The 20,405-nt window shown below is 37.1% G+C and overlaps 1 protein-coding gene across 1 annotated transcript in view; it reads left to right on the top strand.

Moving 5' to 3' along the window:
• The window catches only part of LOC124795358 (prefoldin subunit 3-like), a 37,796-nt gene that overhangs the window by 15,441 nt on the left and 1,950 nt on the right, over positions 1-20,405 (top strand). Inside the window, exons 3-4 of the mRNA XM_047259351.1 lie at positions 14,507-14,677; positions 14,970-15,168. Coding sequence (XP_047115307.1) covers positions 14,507-14,677; positions 14,970-15,168 — 370 coding nt within the window. The remainder of the gene's footprint in view (positions 1-14,506; positions 14,678-14,969; positions 15,169-20,405) is intronic.

Raw genomic sequence — 20,405 nt, 5'->3', positions numbered from 1 at the left:
CTGATTGTATGTAAAGTCCACAAGCGGCAAGATGCAGCCAATACCTTCGCTGCACAGTGCCGACGGTACTGTTACCGACGACTGTGCCGCTAAAGCGGAGTTACTGAACGCAGTTTTCCGAAGTTCTTTCACCAGGGAAGATGAATGGAATATTCCAGAATTTGAAACACGAACAGCTGCTAGCATGAGTTTCTTAGAAGTAGATACCTTAGGGGTTGTGAAGCAACTCAAATCGCTTGATACGGGCAAGTCTTCTGGTCCAGATTGTATACCGATTAGGTTCCTTTCAGATTACACTGATACAATAGCTCCCTACTTAGCAATCATATACAACTGCTCACTCACCGATAGGTCTGTACCTACAGATTGGAAAATTGTGCAGGTCGCACCAGTGTTTAAGAACGGTAGTAGGAGTAATCCATTGAACTACAGACCTATATCATTGACGTCAGTTTGCAGTAGGGTTTTGGAGCATATATTGTATTTAATCATTATGAATCACCTCGAAGGGAACGATCTATTGATACGTAATCAGCATGGTTTCAGAAAACATCATTCTTGTGCTACGCAGCTGCCTCTTTATTCGCTCGAAGTAATGGCCACTATTGACAGGGGATCTCAAGTTGATTCCGTATTTCTAGATTTCCGGAAAGCTTTTGACACCGTTCCTCACAAGCAACTTCTAATCAAGCTGCAGGCCTATGGGGTATCATCTCAGTTGTGTGACTGGATTCGTGATTTCCTGTCAGGAAGGTCGCAGTTCGTAGTAATAGACGGCAAATCATTGAGTAAAATTGAAGTGATATCATGCGTTCCCGAGGGAAGCATCCTGGGACCTCTGCTGTTCCTGATCTGTATAAATAACCTGGGTGACAATCTGAGCAGTTCTCTTAGGTTTTTTGCAGATGATGCTGTAGTTTACTGTCTAGTAAGGTCATCCGAAGACCAGTATCAGTTGCAAAGCGATTTAGAAATGATTGCTGTATGGTGTGGCAGGTGGCAGTTGACGTTAAATAACGAAAAGTTTGAGGTGATCCACATAGTTCCAAAAGAAATCCGTTGGAATTCGATTACTCGATAAATAGTACAATTCTCAAGGCTGTCAATTCAACTAAGTACCTGGGTGTTTCATTGGCAGGACACTTAGAAGATGCAACAAGTCCACTAAAGAGACAGCTTACACTACACTCGTTTGTCCTCTGTTAGAATATTGCTGCACTGTGTGGGATCCTTACCAGGTGGGATTGACGGAGGACATCGAAAGGGTGCAAAAAAGGGCAGCTCGTTTTGTATTATCACGTAATAGGGGAGAGAGTGTGGCAGATATGATACGTGAGTTGGGATGGAAGTCATTAAAGCAAAGACGTTTTTCGTCACGGCGAGATCTATTTACGAAATTTCAGTAACCAACTTTCTCTTCCGAATGCGAAAATATTTTGTTGAGCCCAACCTACATAGGTAGGAATGATCATCAAAATAAAATAAGAGAAACCAGAGATCGAACAAAAAGATTTAGGTGTTCGTTTTTCCCGCACGCTGTTTGGGAGTAGAATGGTAGAGAGATAGTATGATTGTGGTTCGATGAACCCTCTGCCAAGCACTTAAATGTGAATTGCAGAGTAATCATGTAGATGTAGATGTATATAATCCCATAGGTCTCAGAGTTCTTATGATCAATACATGATGTGAGTGTGTGATGAAATGATACTTTCTTTGATTCCTCTATGAAAACATTGTTGCATCATTAAGAATGACTCCCTTGATGCACGGTGTTTTGTGCAGGAATTGTCAAATGTCTCGATTGTCTCATATTGGCTAAGTACAACATCATGAATTTGATCCTTTATTAAAGGTGAAGAGCACATTTTGTACTTTAATCCAATATTATTTATACGCTGTCCAGTCACATTAACGCTGTCCAGTCACCTGTCAGACGCCTGAATTAACCACCTTTTGCAGCTTGGACCACTGCCAGACATGCAGGAAGAGAGTTAATGAGCTTCTGGGAGGTACTGACATGGATGTGGAGCTATGCCAACTCCAGTGCCATGGCAGTCTGAATGAGATGTTCCCATAGATTCTTGATTGGGTTTAAATCTATAGAGGTTGGTGGCCAGGGGAGTTGAGTAAACTCATCCTGGAGCTCATCTAAACATTCACATACAATGTGAGCTGTGTGACATGTTGCAATGTCCTGCTGTTAGATGCCGCTGTGCTGACAGTTGATCTATTGTGCCTTCCAGAATGACATGGTCACCCAAACAATACCATGAAAACATTCCTCAGCCCAAGATGCTCCCTCCTCTGGCCTGAACCCTTCTGATGACTGTTGCAGGTTGTTTGCTTTCGGGTGTTTCACAGTGATGGAACACAAAATGTGATTCATCGAAAAAGGCCACCTGTCACCTCTTGGTGGATGTCCAGTTATGGCATTGGCATGCAAATTCAAGTCTGCATTGCTGATGAAAAGGAGTCAGCATTCGTGCTTTAACCAGGCACCTGCAATGGAGGATCATACACAACAATGTTTGCTGAATGTTCATTGAGCATACGCTATTGGTAGCCCCTTGGTTTATCTGGGTGGTCATTTGCATATCTGGTTCCCCATACACATCTCCACAGCTGACATGTATGCCATCATCAATGGCCCATGATCCATCACAGTTGCCTTGGTGCCAGTTGGATAGCACCATTTTTCCATATATGGTATACTCTAACCATGACAGCACACAAACAGTTTATAAACTTAGCTGTTTCAGAAATGCATCCACCCTTCCCCCAAAAGCCAATGACCAAGCACTTTTGTATGTCAGATAAATTAGTTTCCACACTGCTAGGGCTGCTACCTGCTGTTTGTGAGTGGTGACTGATTGCAAATTGACATCGAACATAGGCAGTGGTCCCATCAATGTGACTAGACTGTGTATACTAGAGACTTGTTTTTGGCTTGTTCGTCCATCAACAGGTAACCAAATGCAATGGTTGTTCTGTTATAAAGGGATGGAAAAATCTTAACAAAATCCACATAAATCACACAATATCTCTTTCAGTCTTCTTAGCCATTTGCACTTCTTTGTATGATGGAACCCACTGATAAGTTATTTATTTATTTATCCTGTGAATCTAGGACTGTACAGTGTACGAAAGATATTGGACCATTCATTAATTACAATACACATTCCTTGATTTTTTTCTTTTTTTCCAGACATAATTTTAACAAAAGATGAAATTATACAATATTTTCTTCCTGTAAACATTTTATAAAAACAGTCGTCGGTGATGCTCAGACTGCCGCTGTTTAATTTTTCTTTTATAATATGTACATTTTCAAGTATATGAATATGTGGAAGTGGTACTATTTTATTTTTCCTAAATAGTGGCTTGCATGATGATGTTTGATCTAACCATTCCATTAATCTAATGATCTTTTTCTGCAATCTAAATGATTTCTGACTAGCTCCACAATTTCCCCAAAACACTACACCATATTTCAATATTGAATGAGCATAAGCAAAGCAAAATATATGGTCCTGAGATTATCATGTGATAAACAGTTTCTTATTACTCTGATTACAAAACAAGTTTTGCTCAGTTTTTTGTTCACATAGTCCACGTGTGTATCCCATTTCATATTTTGGTGAATCCATATATCGAGAAATTTTGTACTCCCTGTTTTTTCAATTTTTTGTTCACTTATTTATAGAGGAGGATTAGCTGGTGTCCTTTTCTGGGTGGTGAAAATATCCATTGCAACAGTTTTTTCCAGATTTATAATCAAACTGTTTGCATCAAAGTACTGTACTAGCTTCTCTGTGATGGCCTTAATGTCATTTTCAAAGTTTTATTTTCTACTTTCTGTTATTAAGATGCTGGTGTCATCTGCAAATTGATTTATCTTACTGTTTTTACTTCTATGTAAATCGTTAACATATAGCAAGAACAGAATTGGACCCAATAGGGAACCTTGTGGAACTCCATGTTTGACCACTAATGACTCTGATGAGTTTTGACTGTCCCATTTACTTCATGTGTTATCTCTATGAGCTGTTTTCTTTCATGGAGGTATGATTTAATCCAGTTATGCGCTGCTCCCCAGTTCTGAATCTTACCTAGTAATTTATCACGATTGATGGTATCGAATGCTTTTGACAACTCTAGGAATATACTTGAGGTATGTTCCTGCATATCTAGGGCCAGTAGAGTTTCATACAGAAAAGAAAAGATTGCTGTTTCAGTAGAGTGATTTCTCCTAAAACCATGTTGAGTTGCTGTTAGTATATTATATTTATTTATGAAATCTGACAGTCTTTTATAAAAGAGTTTCCCTAGAATTTTAGGAAACACACAATATAGAAACTGGTGTATAGTTTGACACCTTTTCCTGGCTTCCTTTTTTGTGTAGTTGTTTAAATTCACCAATTTTTAAACATGTTGGAAAGCTGCCAGTTGAGAAGGACAGGTTTACGGGATACATCAGTGGTTCAGAAATTAAGTCGACAAATTTTTTTACAACAAAATCTGGTATGTTGTCTATTCCTCATGAATGTTTTTATTTTAGAAGCTTTATTTCTTGCTGTACTTCTTGTGTATTAGTTGTTATGAGAAATATTGTTTTTTTTTTTTTTTCTGCCTGTTCAATTTTTGACGTTATTTGTGAGGGATGTTTATGGGTGACCTTTTGCTCAATAAGTTTTTCTGTTACATTTACAAAATAACTGTTAAATGTTTTAGCTACTTCCTTTGGTTTGCAGATAGTGTGCAAATTTTCATTCAACTGTGTATTATTAGTTTTTGTTTTGTTACTTCATGTTTCTTTCTTTACAATATTCCAAACAGCCTTCATTTTATTGGATGCATTTCTTATATATGTCATTTTCCATCCTTTTGGCACTTTTTATTATTTTCCTCGGAAGTGTTGTATACTTTGTAAAATACCTATCAAATTCTGGTCTTGTGTGACATGTTTTCGTAACTCCGTAGAGGAGTCGTTTCTCTGCACGTGATTTTCTGATACCTGTTGCGATCCATTTGTTTGTGTGAGTGAGTTTTGGCCTCCTAATTTTAAGTGGAAATGCTACATCAAAATGATGTTGAAGCACTCCGTCTAGAGGCCACATCATCGGGACCATCCGACCGCCATGTCATCCTCAGTTGAGGATACGGATAGGAGGGGTGTGTGGTCACCACACCGCTCTCCCGGTCGTTATGATGGTTTTCTTTGACTGGAGCCGATACTATTCGGTTGAGTAGCCCCTCAATTGCATCATGAGGCTGAGTGCACCCCGAAAAATGACAACAGCACATGGCAGCTGGATGGTCACCCATCCAAGTGCCGGCCACACCCGACAGCGCTTAACTTTGGTGATCTCACGGGAACTGGTGTATCCACCGTGGCAAGGCCGTTGCTCAAAATGATATTTAATTGTATCCATAAAGATACTAAATTTGTCAGATATATTTCCAGCACAATAAATTTGTTCCCATGATTCTTTCTTTAAATGATTTCTAAAGATTTCAGTATTCTGATCATTGTAAGATCTGCTCTCATATGTACTTGTCAGTTTGGTGGCCTTCTCACATTCAGTATTGGTTTGTCCATAGTGGTCTCCAAGTGCAGTCTTTATTATCTCTGCTTTGTAATATTATTGATTAGAGGTAATTATTATTTGGTCTATTGTGGATTTTGTAGAGCAAGTTTCTCATGTTGAGGAATGTATTGTGATTTTCAAGTTATAAAATACTAAGAGATTCAATAGTTCTTATTTTTTGGGGTTTGCTATAGTCTGTGTTGAAATCCCTGCATGTGAGGAGTGTTTGTTTATTTTTTTACAGTTAGAATTAATGTGTTGAACAAAGTTTTTTGAGTCTCCATCAGGAGATCTGTAAAGGCATACTACAGTTATTTTATGTGATGGTAATTCTGTGGATGATATTTCAAAATCTCTTTCACTATTTAGTGTCTTTAGTTGTTCTGTATTTTTGTAAGCTATTCCTTTTTTGACAAAGATGCAATTTCAACCACATTGAAGTTGCTTTCAAACACAAGTATAGGCTGCCAGTTCATAGTTTGTTATTTTCACTGTGTGCAATATATTCTCTCTTAACCAGTGCTCATTAAGACATAGCACAGAAACACCATTTAATTCATTTGAAAGCATTATTTCCAGTTCTATTAATTTATTGCAGAGAGACTGAAGATTCTGATTACTACAGTATATACTGCATGAGAGTTTTACAAGTGATAAGTGACTATATTTGTAAATGAACAATACCCCAGAGTAAGTCTATCTTTGAACCTAAGTGTCACACTGCATTTTCTATTAATAAATTTACAAAGACCAATTGAACTTTGCATAGATTATGGACTTATTCTCGAAACTACAAGATTTAAGAGGAGACCACACAAGTTAATGACATGGAAATGCCCTAATGTTAAAATGGGGAGTGTCAAATAGACCATTTTGCAATGGATAAAAAGTACCACAAGGATATCTGTAACGTCCAAGTCCTTCACGGGGTGAACATCAATTCAAATCATTACATTTCAAAGACAAAAATTAAGTTAACCCCAAGAAAGAAAAACAAACCATCAAAATCCACTAGGAGGAGAAAGTATGACCCCAGCTGTTTAATAAAAAATGAGTTGTATTCAGAGAGATCCAAAACATTTCCAAGCAATGAACTGGGAAGGATTACTGATAAACTGAAAACATTGCCAAAGAGATTGCCCCTGTCAGAAGAAGAGAGAAACATGCTTGGTGGAATGAAGAATGTGGTAAAGCAATACAGAAAAGGCACAAAGCATCACTGAATGAGCAGCAAAAGAAAACAGAAATCTCGAGAAGAGCTAACTGTTGCCAGAAGACAAATGGCCAAGGAAGTCAGAAGAATCAAAAGAGACCATCAAAAAGAAATACTAAACTTCATAGAGGAATAATTCAAACAACAAAAAACAAGGGAGTGTTATAGGACATTCAGAAAATATCAATCAAAGTATACTCCACCAACACTCATGATAGAAATAAAAATGGGAAACTAGCACATAATAATCAAGACAATGCGAACATTCTAGCTGATCACTTCAAAGAATTACTGAATGTCGAGGAACCAAAAGAATACCTAGATTTCGAACCAAATCCAAAAATCAAAACACATCCAGAGAAGATTACACCACCAGATCTCGTTGAAGTGATTGAAGCAACTACATGGCTCAAGAACTACAAAGCAGCAGGGAAGAATCAAATGGTTACAGAGCTGTGGAAGAACACAAATAAAAAAACACTTCAGAACCTCCATAAGCACATAGTAGACATTTGGAATTCTGAAAAAAAGTACCAAAAGATTTGAATACAGCTATAATCCACCCAATACTCAAAAATGGCGATAGATCGGATTCAAACAAATGTTGGGGGATTTCACTGCTTGATGTCACATATAAGAACTTGTCTAGAATTATCTTTACAAGAATGCGGGAACAACTCGACCAAGAACTTGGAGAATATCAAGGAGGATTTGATCCTGGAATAAGCTGTCCAGATCAAAATATGTGGATCATGAAACATCAAAGAGTGAGAAACAAGAGGTTGGTCACCGCTTTTGTTGACTTCAAGAAAACATATGACAGTATCCGTCATGAGTCATTACTTAAAATCCTTGCAGAATTTGGATTGCACCTGAAACTCGTTAATCTTATTGGATTCATCCTTAAGAATACTAAATCAAAAGTTAAATTCAGAGGGAAACTATCTGAATCATTTGAAATCCGGACGGGACTTCGATAGGGGGTTGATCTCTCACCACTACTATTTAACTGCGCACTGGAGAAAGTCATGTGAGAGTGGAATAAGAAATGCCAACCAAACATAAAGATTGGCAGAAATATCAAATTCAATTGCCTGGCCTTTTCTGATGATCTAGCTCTGCTCGCAAATAGTGTGGAAGAGGCTAAACACCAAATTGAAGAACTTGAAAAAATAGCAGCAAAGGTCTGACTACAGATCTCATTTGAAAAGGCAGAAATGATGCCATCCTTCAAGGTTGAAACACCAACCATTACACTGAATGATAACAAACAGATTAAAATTGTAAATAAATTCAAATATCTTGGGGAGGTTATAAGTTGGAATTCAAATGAGAAAATGTCAGTAGAAAGCTGAACAACTAAGCTAAAACAAGTGCAATGCATCACCTGGCCAACATACAAGAAGATGTCTCTCAATAAATGCAAAAGAGACTACCACTCCCGCTAGTGAAACACTGTTCAGGATGAACACCAAATCAACCACAGACAAAATACAGAAGGCAGACAGAAGAATCCTTAGAACAGTTATAAACAAAAAATACCAAGTAGAGGGACAGTGGTGACTATTACCTATTGAAGCTGTATACCAAGAAACTGAATCAATAATTGACACAATACGGAAAAGGAGAGTTGCTTTTTTCTGCCACATTTCCAAACTACCAAAACCAGGCTACTGAAACAACTGTTCACTTACTTTTGGAAAAGTAAGACCAAGAACAACTGGTTCAAAGATGTTCAAGATGATTTAGGTGAGTTAGTCTTAACAATGCAACAAATTGAAGGCAGGGAAGAGAAGAAGATCCTGAAACACAGCGACATGAGATTTAACCTAAAGACATTTACGCGCAAAAAATACACCATAACTGATTTAGAAAGGGCAGCCAGGATGAAGAAGTTTTGGGAGCAGAAGAGGAAAGCCAAATCTACAACTAGCATTAAGACTTAAATGTATATGGATTGAACAAAGTGCTCAAATTTGGGTGTAAAATATGTAAATAAATAAATATATTTACATTAGTATGTACTCCATTTTCTCTCTGTTTATTTGATTATCCTTTAAATATTCATTGACGTAACTCGCTGGTTGATGAGGTCATTTTCAAATAATTTTAGGACTTGCAAATTGCATATTCATTACAGTGTATTCAACTGTAACTATTTCTTCTGCCATTTGAAATGTGCACTTTGGTACTTTTCTGACGTTAGCAAAATCACTTCAGGCTGTTATCAAAATTGTTGTTGTGCATAATGAGAAAGAAGCATTGTCATTATACATACAGACAAATTGTTCTATAATTGTAAGAGAGTTTTTGGGAACATGAAGCAAATTCACTTAAGTGAACCCCAAGAATTCATAATTTAGTTGGCATTCATCTTAAGGATGCTTAAGTAAAAATAGGCCACGATTTTAGGCACATTACAGCAGGTACAAGTGATGAAGCAACACATTTACAATTGAATGACAATTCTAAAATTTTATAGAAAAGATAGCTGGTTTCCACTTTGGTGTTGACAGTGAAGCAACATTTCATGTAAGTGACTGAGATAATCATAGCACAGTCTGTGTATCAGATATTGAGAATATTCATGCTATGCAGAGCATAAGTAAGATTCTCCTTTACTGTTATGTGTGGTCCTTTAGTTTTACAAGATAAACACTGCAGTGGAAGAAAGTTTTGAGCTTTGGATAGGCATCATTGGAGACCAAGATAAAATGCTATGCTCTTAAACACCCACATCTGTGGACATTACACTCCAACATCTTTTTGTAGTCATGGCAACAGAAGGAATTTTTGTGTGAATATTGATAGAGTTAATATAATAGAGGGAAACATTCCACGTGGGAAAAATTATATATAAAAACAAAGATGAGGTGACTTACCGAACGAAAGCGCTGGCAGGTCGATAGACACACAAACAAACACAAACATACACACAAAATTCAAACTTTCGCAACAAACTGTTGCCTCATCAGGAAAGAGGGAAGGAGAGGGGAAGACAAAAGGAAGTGGGTTTTAAGGGAGAGGGTAAGGAGTCATTCCAATCCCGGGAGCGGAAAGACTTACCTTTGGGGGAAAAAAGGACAGGTATACACTCGCACACACGCACATATCCATCCACACATACAGACACAAGCAGACAAAATGTCTGCTTGTGTCTGTATGTGTGGATGGATATGTGCGTGTATGCGAGTGTATACCTGTCCTTTTTTCCCCCAAAGGTAAGTCTTTCTGCTCCCGGGATTGGAATGACTCCTTACCCTCTCCCTTAAAACCCACTTCCTTTTGTCTTCCCCTCTCCTTCCCTCTTTCCTGATGAGGCAACAGTTTGTTGCGAAAGCTTGAATTTTGTGTGTATGTTTGTGTTTGTTTGTGTGTCTATCGACCTGCCAGCGCTTTCGTTCGGTAAGTCACCTCATCTTTGTTTTTATTGATAGAGTTAGCTATGCTTAGAAAAACAGTGCCAATAAACTGATGAAAAAAGAACACAGTGTGCCTTGTATAATGGCTCTGAGCACTGTGGGACATAACTTCTGAGGTCATCAGTCCTCTAGAACTTAGAACTACTTAAACCTAACCTAACCTAAGGACATCACACACACCCATGCCCGAGGCAGGATTCGAACCTGCGACCATAGCGGTCGCGCGGTTCCAGACTGTAGCGCCTAGAACCGCTCGGCCACCCCAACCGGCCGTGCCTTGTATAGGACAGACTGCACTTGCAGTCCAACGAAATGTAAACAAAAGTAAAATGCAGTTGCGCTGCTTCAAGTCGTGAAGGGCAAACATAAAACAAGGAAAAGATGAAAACCAAGGAAGATGATGGGTTGAAATTCAGCTACAAAAGATGTTTAGTATGTACAATATAAACAGTATCATCATCGAGATTATCAGTTATTGTCATCGACGGCTGAAAAACGACTTCTCCCAGAGTTTTACATGCACTATGATCTCCGAAGATTCACGTGCATGTCGCTTCTTCATATTTTCTCTGTCACCTAATTACTTCCAATTAGTCCATCCGCATAGCCCCTTCTTATTTCCTAGGAGCCAGTAAAAAGATTCTTTGGTCCATCTGCCATCAATTTAATTTTCGTTATTGTCATTATTATGTCCTCCTCTGTAGGCTGTTCCATTTCAACTAGATATGTACCCTGTTGCTCACTCGGTAACTCTTAGTTTTTCAGTGCTTTTCACTTTAAAAGTTCATCTATCACTGGAGTTAAGTTAAAACTTGTAAAACACATTTATAGTTGACTTGCTGCTTTAGAGATATTTGAATGTCTTGGAAACTATTTACTTTACAAAAATCACTCCAGGTCAACTTTATTTTTGATTCTTTTTCTCTCCATCCAGTCACTGCCATCAACTACTCTATATAACAATGCATTGACCAGTTTTAAGGTTTATTTGTCAATTTGCACTGTTATAATTCCAGTGTGTTGATTGTATATTATTTAATCTTATTGAAACTGAATTTCAGATCTACTTTCATACTGTATGTGTTAATAATCTGTTAACTTGCATTCCTTCTTTCTTTTCCTAGTTTAAGGATCTGAATACTTCCTCTAGGGCTGCTGAGAATACTTCTGTAGCTATGTAATCTCCTTGCCATACTCCTCTTTCAGTTCTGAACTTTCCACTATCCTTATGAAGTCTATTCCCACTGTCCTGATAAAGTGTAATAGAATCTATACGATTGAGAAATGCATTCTTCAAGAAAAACTAATACGTGTTGAACCAATATCCTGTCTTCCAAGGATTATTGGAACTGATTAGATTTTTTCTGTATTATTAACAACTAATAGGTAATGTTACATTCAGTGAGACAATTAAACTAGTATTTGGTGGAGAAAATATGGCAGCATCATTACTGAAATTTTAACTGGATTTGAAAGTTTTTGATAATTTTACTTACCATACAAACTACATTACTTGAGCCAAAGCTCTAAAGAAGAATTTTTATAACAGTCAGCTACATTGTCTATTTATATAAATAATGAACAGTGCTTTCTATCCTCATAATTTTTTATGTAAATTCTTTTGTCAGTTTCTCTCTTATCAGTTATAAATGTGTTTCAGATGCATAACAATCACCCTCCCATGAACCATGGACTGTTGCAGGGGCAGCAATCTGGATGGTTGACTGATCTGGCCTTGTAACATTAACCAAAACAGCCTTGCTGTGCTGGTACTGTGAACGGCTGAAAGTAAGAGGAAACTACAGCCATAATTTTTTCTGAGGGCATGCAGCTTTACTGTATAGTTAAATAATGATGGCATCCTCCTGGGTAAAATATTCTGGAGGTAAAAGAGCCCCCATTCAGATCTCTGGGTGGGGACTACTCAGCATGTCATCGTTATCAGGAGAAAGAAAACTTGTTTTCTATAGATCGGAGCGTAGAATTCCAGATCCCTTAATCGGGCAGATAGGTTAGAAAATTTAAAGTCCAGTCAGTCTGGTACTCGCTCTGGATTGCGTTTCTATCTCGAAGGTTTCAGATAGATTATATAATGGTAAACAGAGATTTAGGAACCAGGTTTTAGATTGTAAGACATTTCCAGGGGCAGATATGAGCTCTGACAACAATCTATTGGCTATGAACTGTAGACTAAAACTGAAGAAACTGCAAAAAGCAGGGAATTTAAGGAGATGGGACCTGGATAAACTGAAAGAACTGGAGAGAATTTCAGAGAGAGCATTAGGGAATGATTGACAAGAATGGGGGAAAGAGATACAGTAGAAGAAGAACAGGTAGCTTCAAGAGATGAAATATTAAATGCAACAGAGGTTCATGTAGGTAAAAAGATGAGGGCTTGTAGAAGTCCTTGAGTAACTGAAGAGATATTGAATTTAATTGATGAAAAGAGAAAATATAAAAATACAGTAAATGAAGCAGGCAAAAAGGAATACAAACGTCTCAAATATGAGATTGACAGGAAGTGCAAAATGCCTAAGTAGGGATGGCTAGAGGACAAATGTAAGGGTGTAGAGGCATATATCACTAGGGGGTAAGATAGATACTGCCTACAGAAAAATTAAAGAGACCTTTGGAGAAAAGAGAACCACTTGTATGAATATCGAGAGCTCAGATGAAAAACCAGTTCTAAGAGAAGAAGGGAAAACAGAAAGGTGGAAGGGGTGCATAGAGGGTCTATACAAGGACGATGTAGCTGAGAGCAATGTTATGGAAATGGAAGAGGACATAACTGAAGATGAAATGGGTGATATGATACTGTGTGAAGTGTTTGACAGAGCACTGAAAGACCTCGGGAGTAGACAACATTCCATTATAACTACTGATAACAAAACTCTGCCATCTGGCGAGCAAGATGTATGAGACAGGCGAAATACCCTCAGAGATCAAGAAGAATATAATAATTCCAATCCCAAAGGAAGCAAGTGTTGACAGGTGTGAAAATTACCAAACTATCAGTTTAATAAGGCACAGCTGCAAAATACTAAAAAGAATTCTATACAGACGAATGGAGAAACTGATAGAAACCAACCTCGAGGAAGATCCGTTTGGATTCCACAGAAATGCTGGAACACGTCAGGCAATACTGACCCTACGACTTATCTAAGAAGATAGATTAAGGAAAGACAAATCTACATTTGTAGCATTGTAGACTTAGAGAAAGCTTTTGACAGTGTTGACTGGAATACCTTTCTTTCAAATTCTGAAAGTGGCAGGGATCAAATACATGGAGCAAAAGGCTATTTTCAATTTGTACAGAAACCAGATGGCAGTTATAAGAGCTGAGGGGCACGAAAGGGAAGCAGTTGTGGAGAACTGAAGTTTGCTGACAACATTGCATTTCTGTCAGAGACAGCGAAGGACCTGGAAGAGCAGTCGAAAGGAATGGACAGAGTCTTGAAAGGAGGATATACGGTGAACATCAGCAAAAGCAAAACAAGGATAATGGAATGTAATCGAACTAAATCAGGTGATGCTGAGGGAATTGGATTAGGAAATAAGACACTTAAAGTAGTTGATGAGTTTTTCTGTTTGGGAAGCAAAATAACTGATGATGGTCGAAGCAGAGAGGATATAAAATGTAGACTGGCAATGGCAAGGAAAGTGTTTCTGAAGGAGAGAAATTTGTTAACACCAAGTATAGGTTTAAGTGTCAGGAAGTCTTCTTTGAAAGCATTTGTATTGAGTGTGGCCATGTATGGAAGTGAAACATGGACGATAAATAGTTTGGACAAGAAGAGAATAGAAGATTTTGAAACGTGGTTTTACAGAAGAATGGTGAAGATTAAATGGGTAGATCACATAACTAAGGAGGTACTGAATAGAATTGGGGAGAATTGGAATTTGTGGCACAACTTGATTAGAAGAAGGGATTGGTTGATAGGACATGTTCTGAGGCATCAAGGGATTATCAATTTAGTATTGGACAGAAGTGCAGAGGGTAAAAATCATAGAAGGACACCAAGGCATGAATACACTAAACAGATTCAGAAGGATGTAGGTTGCAGTTGTTACTCGAAGATGAAGAAGCATGAACAGGTTAGAGTAGCATGGAGAGCCCCATCAAACCAGTCTCTGGACTGAAGACCACCACAACAACAACAACAATCACTTTTGTTAACTGTGCCACTTACAGTTTTTGTTTAATGCACATCACTTGTTTTACTTTGAAATCACATTAAAAATTTAGTTAATATAATTACCAAGATACTATAACTTTTTTCCAGTGGTGAACCGCTGAAAAAGAAGAAACGATTAGATCCTGCTATAATAAAGCACCGAGAAGAACGTAGAAAGAAGAAATTAGAGAAACAAATCAGAAGGTTGGAAAAACATGCTCGACAACTTAAACCAATTGATGAAGTTGAGGTTCCACTGAAATTGGTTGATCAGAAAGAGTAAGTATTAGCAGACAGATGCCTTTGACATGCACATTCTTTGTATTCATGTCGCTTTCAACTCCATTATTATGTACTGTTGTAAAATATGCTGTTCAGTCACAGGATGCTTAGAATTTACATTTATAAAATTCATGTTGTACTTACAAATATTATGAAATAAATGACATATGCACATATTCATATGCCAAATTATTTGACTTATTTTTGTATGAAAAATAACTAGTAAGATTATGAATTCAGTAATTATAGCTTCTGTGATACTACAAACATGTATATTCATTTGTCACAGGTTGTATGCTCGCCCACCTCCTGAATTGACTATAGAGGAAATTGACCGGAGATCTTTACTAGTGAAAGATTGGGCTCGATACAAATACAAGCAATCATTGTATGATTTACAACAGATTGATCGGCAGTTATTTTCACAACAACAGGCCTTGGATGAGCTGCGTAAGGAATCAGAGGAACTGTATCAAGAAGCCATTCAGGTTAGATTGAAGCATATTATTTTGAGCCAATGTAGTTAAGTTTAAAAAACTATTTATTTTATGGGAGTACTATGGTAAAGTTTTGGCACACACTATTTTAATTTTCATTATAACATTTATTCATCTTAATCACAACTTTATATGATAATGACTGTATTTGATTGATCAGACAATTATTTTCAGATTATTAAAGCCTCATTACCGTGAGTTACTTCTCAAAAGTAGCATAAAAACATTTTTACTTATACTACATGTTTACTTATACTATTTCGGACAAGTTACTCATTGTAACATGTTTGTAATGACCTGAATATGATTTGATTACTAGGCCATTCAAAACCATTCATTCTTGTATCAATCTTATGCTAGAGATGTATGCAACAAGAATATTATCTAAAGTTGATGATGCTTCACAGACTTCTTGCCATGTCAGATTTGTATTCAGTCTCAGGCTTTTGAAGACTTCTTCTGTCATCATTGCTAGGAGATTGTAGTTGGCTATTAGATACTTTATTTAGTTTGACAAATTATGTCATAGAGATGTCATGAAGTTACAGAACTATAGAACTTCTTACACTGCTAGGGATTATGTCTATGTCTATAACTGAAGAACATTGATACCGATACTGAAGCATTTATTGAAAAATATCATAGCAAAAAGAAGCTTTGTAAGGGTTCTTTGGATTCTTGCACCAAGATGCCATGACATTTACTCCCTAATGGTATTAAAGGTTAATAAATGAGTGAATTTAGGCTGAAGTGTGCAATTCACAATTACAATCCTAAAAGTAAAAATAATTTCCATTTAGGTTTTGTGCCCCTGCCTAGGATTCAAAATAGTGTTTAATATTCTGGTGCAAAAGCCATAGCAGTGTCATAAGAATGTTAACTCATGTCAGTAGGCTAAATGTTCTTAAACCTTGGGCTTCAAGTGGCATCAGTTTATCAAGGAAACTAAGAGAGGTTTATTTAGCTCAAAGAATGTTCATTAATTTATTCATTCATGCACTACTAGCTTGTGAGCTATCACCTTTTTCCTTGGTTTTGCTGCAGCTGAAGGTGTATGTTTTTGGACATCTCTGTGCAAGTGTGTAATGCAAGAGATTGTGTACTTCACTGAAAAAACAGTGGTAGTTAAGAAGTTCCTGGAATGTTTTCAGCTGTTACATGTGTCTATAAGCTACAAAATAATCAACAATAGGAGACTAGTTCTCATCCTCATTTTTGTTCATCATCAATGTTTTTTTCATTTGTACTGCTTTGTCAAGTAAGTGTCACTGTCTTGTTTCTCTGCTTTTAATCTGCAATAACTGGATAGTGAACTAAATGCAATCATATCCAGCATTTCTCATTTAACTATTTAATGATTTTCGGAAATACATACTATATCTACACGATTCATTGGCAGTAGTTCTTCTAAGCAAATCTTAAATTCATTTTAATTCTTTAATAAGTCAAAGTAACAAAATTACTTTAATCCTCTATTATTTTGACTAGTTCTGGAATTAAATTTTGAATGACACAAACTACCCTTTATATTTTAGTCTTAACTCAGAGTTCACCCTAAAACAGGTGTTGCCATCAAACACTTCCCTTTTCCAGTGATCTACTGGAAATGGCTAGTAAATCCTCACCTGCTGGTAGGAGCAGCAGAAATCAAACCTAAGCTTGATTCAGTAACTGACAGAATCAGTTGTTCTAACTCACCGGCAACCTGCTTCATAAGTATTTTCAGTTTTGGCATATTTCATAATTTTCGTTTTCAGAGATATTGCTTTTGATATTGTACTTCCTTGTCCCTTCTGAACTATTTACACCAATTTAATAATCTATTCTGATTAAAACAATAGCAATTACAAACATTTGCCACACTTTCAATGCATTCTTACAGTACTTACATTCTCTTCTTCTCTGTTTCTAGTGTCATCATCTGTACTTTCTTTCTGTGCTATTCTTTTAACAACATCCCATATTTCTTTTAATTTATTCTATGACCTGCCAGTTTCATATATGCACACTGCTCAAATTTCTTGTTTAGCATTTATTTTAAACCTATGAAAATGGTAGGTTGCTATTCACCTTAAATATGATATGTTGAGTTACATACAGGCACAAGACTGAGCTGTTGACCAAAGTGTTGTCATTTATTAGATCCCCTTTGTGTTCGAATCACTTTGATACATGCTGCGCTCCAATGTTTCCATGATGTTTCATGGTATCATAAATTATTATCTTTTTGATAAAAAGTTTTTCAGAAACAATTACAAATTAATTGATAAATGTGATGAATTTAGCATGTAAGAAAAGATGACACTGTAATGAATAAGTCATGACAAGTGGGAATTTGTGCCAGACTGGGACTTGAGCCAGGCTTTCGTGCTTTTTGCGAGCAGTTGCCGTACCCATTAGAATATCTGCACCTCCATGCCTGATTCAAAATTTCATTGTCACTGATGCTTCCACCTATGATTGCTAAACATTACGACCAACAGGTTCTCCCGCATTGTATGTGGAAATACCTAGGATCACTAGAGGAAAAGAATTTGTGGATGACCAGCTCTCCCTGGTTTCACTTCAAGTAGTTACATCTTCATGTATTTCATCACTATTGACATACTTTTTTCACTTAATTCAATTCACAAATTCCCCAAGGGGCAGGGTGAGCCATGTTACTCTTCTGGCTCTATTCTCCAAGAGATGTTTTTCTCTAATATCCCATGGGAGAAACTCTAGTAGTAATGTACAGAAATCATTGGTGGAAATGTCTGAATCAATGAGAGTTTGTGTTAGGCTCAGATAAAGTAATAGGTAAGGGGCCTCCTTATAAACAGCAGGAAATCATGGTCTGAGTATCAGTCTGGCACAAATTTTAAGTGGTAGTGACATATTCATTACACTGTAGGTTGATCATTTCTGTATTTTGTCAATGATATCATTCCATCATTAATTTCATCACTGTCAACCTATTTTGTTGCATTTAACTCATGTAAGAGCTGTGATATGTTGTGGTAGTATCATCTTGAGCTAGTCAAGTGCGAAAATTTGTGTAGCAGTTGGCACATCGTTAGTCACTTCTTTACATAACATGTTTTAAAGTGATGCTGAACCAGGAAGACTCCTTTTTTGTTTGACTGTTGGAACATTTTTTTTATATATAAATATGAAAGTTCCTCCCTTCAGTTTATTGGGTCTACATGAATATAGAGATAGTTGAAAATCTCCTGCGTTAAGATTTTCTAGCATTATGTTACCTCAGCTAGGTCAAGACAACATTGAACATTCATTACTATTGCAATTCCTTGTATTAAAAATAGACAAGTGTGTCTTTTTTAGTCCTCTCAGTTTGTGGGACTGCATTTTTTATGTAATAAATCTGTAGTACAACTGTCTCGAACTCTTGCGTTTGTAATAGTGTCTCCCTCAGCATAATGATTTTTTGAAGCACAGAGAATTGATCTTTTCATGCTGGCCCTCATTGCTCAAATTTTTTTCTGTGTTCTGGCTCTTTCAGAAAATTTCTTATTCAGGTTTGCATTTATGGAGAGTAAGAGAATGCTGTTGTCATCCACAACCTGAGAGAATCAGATATAAGTTCTTCAGTAACTGCAATACTTCACAATTTTATTAAGTTATGGCCTAAATTTCCAAAATTACCTATGCAGTCATCTGTGTGTTGTTACCAGAAAGTGCTCATTTGTTCACTGTCTTTGTTACATGAAAAATGATGTGGTAGCAAATAAAGTATTATGTGACCAACCACTTGAAATAAAAAATTTACGAGATATGACAGGGGAAATCTTCAAATTAAGGCCAGTTGCTACACTAAAATTATTTTCCTTGAAGCTGAACAAAGACAAAGTGGATATAGTGTAATTAAAAATCACTACATTATTCCTGAAACAGAACAGAAAAAAATACACACAAAATGTCATTGTAAATATCGGAACCTTGTATTTTCAAATTCCCTATGTTTGAGCCTGAATATTACTCACAATTTGCAGCTGTTGTGGTAACATCACAACAGCATAGTAATTGTTGCTACACAATGAAATATACTCAAAATTTCAATCTGGATGTCCCAACTATTTATGATAGTGTTTACAGAGGCAGCGTATTTTAATATGCTGCACTTTACATTCATTGGCTAATTTGTGATGAGCTGTAAATTGATGTCTGTAAACATCAAGCCTAGAGGAAAATTGTTTTCTGTTAGTTCATTTTATATGAATTATTCTTCTGATAATGAAAATTCTAAGAAAGAAACAGCAAAGATGAAGAAAGGCAACCAGTTACCTCTAATGGAGTATTGGATGATCTGACTAAATCAAAGAAAAATGAAAATATTTAGGAGTAACCGAAATGAGATTAGTGACAAATTTGCTATCAAAATTGGGGACTGTATGATAGAGGAAGTGGCACTTTAAAATTAAAGTAATAATGATGGATGAGCAGGAGAGATGTAAGAATCAGAGCAGCACATCAAAAAGAACATGTATCACCATAAGAAGTTTACTAGTATGAACATAGACCTTAATTTGAGAAAGTAATTTCTGAGAATGTATGCCTGAAGCACAGCATTGTACAGAAGTGAATCATGGACTATGGGAAAACTGAAAAATAAGAGAGTCAAAAGGTTTGCATTGTGGTGTTACAGAAAATGCTGAAAATAATGTAGATGGTGAAATGAGAAATCAGGAAGGCGTCTGTAGAATGGCAAATACAGAGTAGAAGAAGGATAATACTATGAAAAGAATAGACTACCAAATAGATGAGATGTTCAGTTGCAGACAGGCACAACAAAAAAGCAGCTATACATTTGAGCTTTCAATCAAAAGGCCTTCTTTTAAAGTAGAAAGCACACACACATTCTTGCAAGCACAACTCACACACACATGACCACTGTGTCTAGCCTCTGAGGCCAGACTGTGAGTGACTGTCCCTGCTGGGGGAAGCAATTCATGGGTGAGGGGGAGGGGGGGGGGGGGACATGACGACTAAGGAGGAGGCTGGGGTAACTAGGGGGAGGGCTTGTAGGGTTGGGATGAAGGAGGGTGTATTGCTACTTGTGGGAAGAACAGAGTAGGGCTGCTAGGTGCAGTCAGGAGGTTTGAGTCGGAGGGGGGGGGGGGGGGGGGTGGAGTTGTACCTTTTACAGAAACAGATCTTGCATGCCTCGTTGCCTAGTCTCGCTGGTCATCTACAACCTCCCTCATTCCCACTGTTCAGCCAAAAAGAAG

This window comes from Schistocerca piceifrons, chromosome 4, assembly GCF_021461385.2.
Source record: "Schistocerca piceifrons isolate TAMUIC-IGC-003096 chromosome 4, iqSchPice1.1, whole genome shotgun sequence".
NCBI classification, from domain to species: Eukaryota; Metazoa; Arthropoda; class Insecta; order Orthoptera; family Acrididae; genus Schistocerca; species Schistocerca piceifrons.
This window is presented reverse-complemented; position numbering and strand designations above follow the sequence as displayed.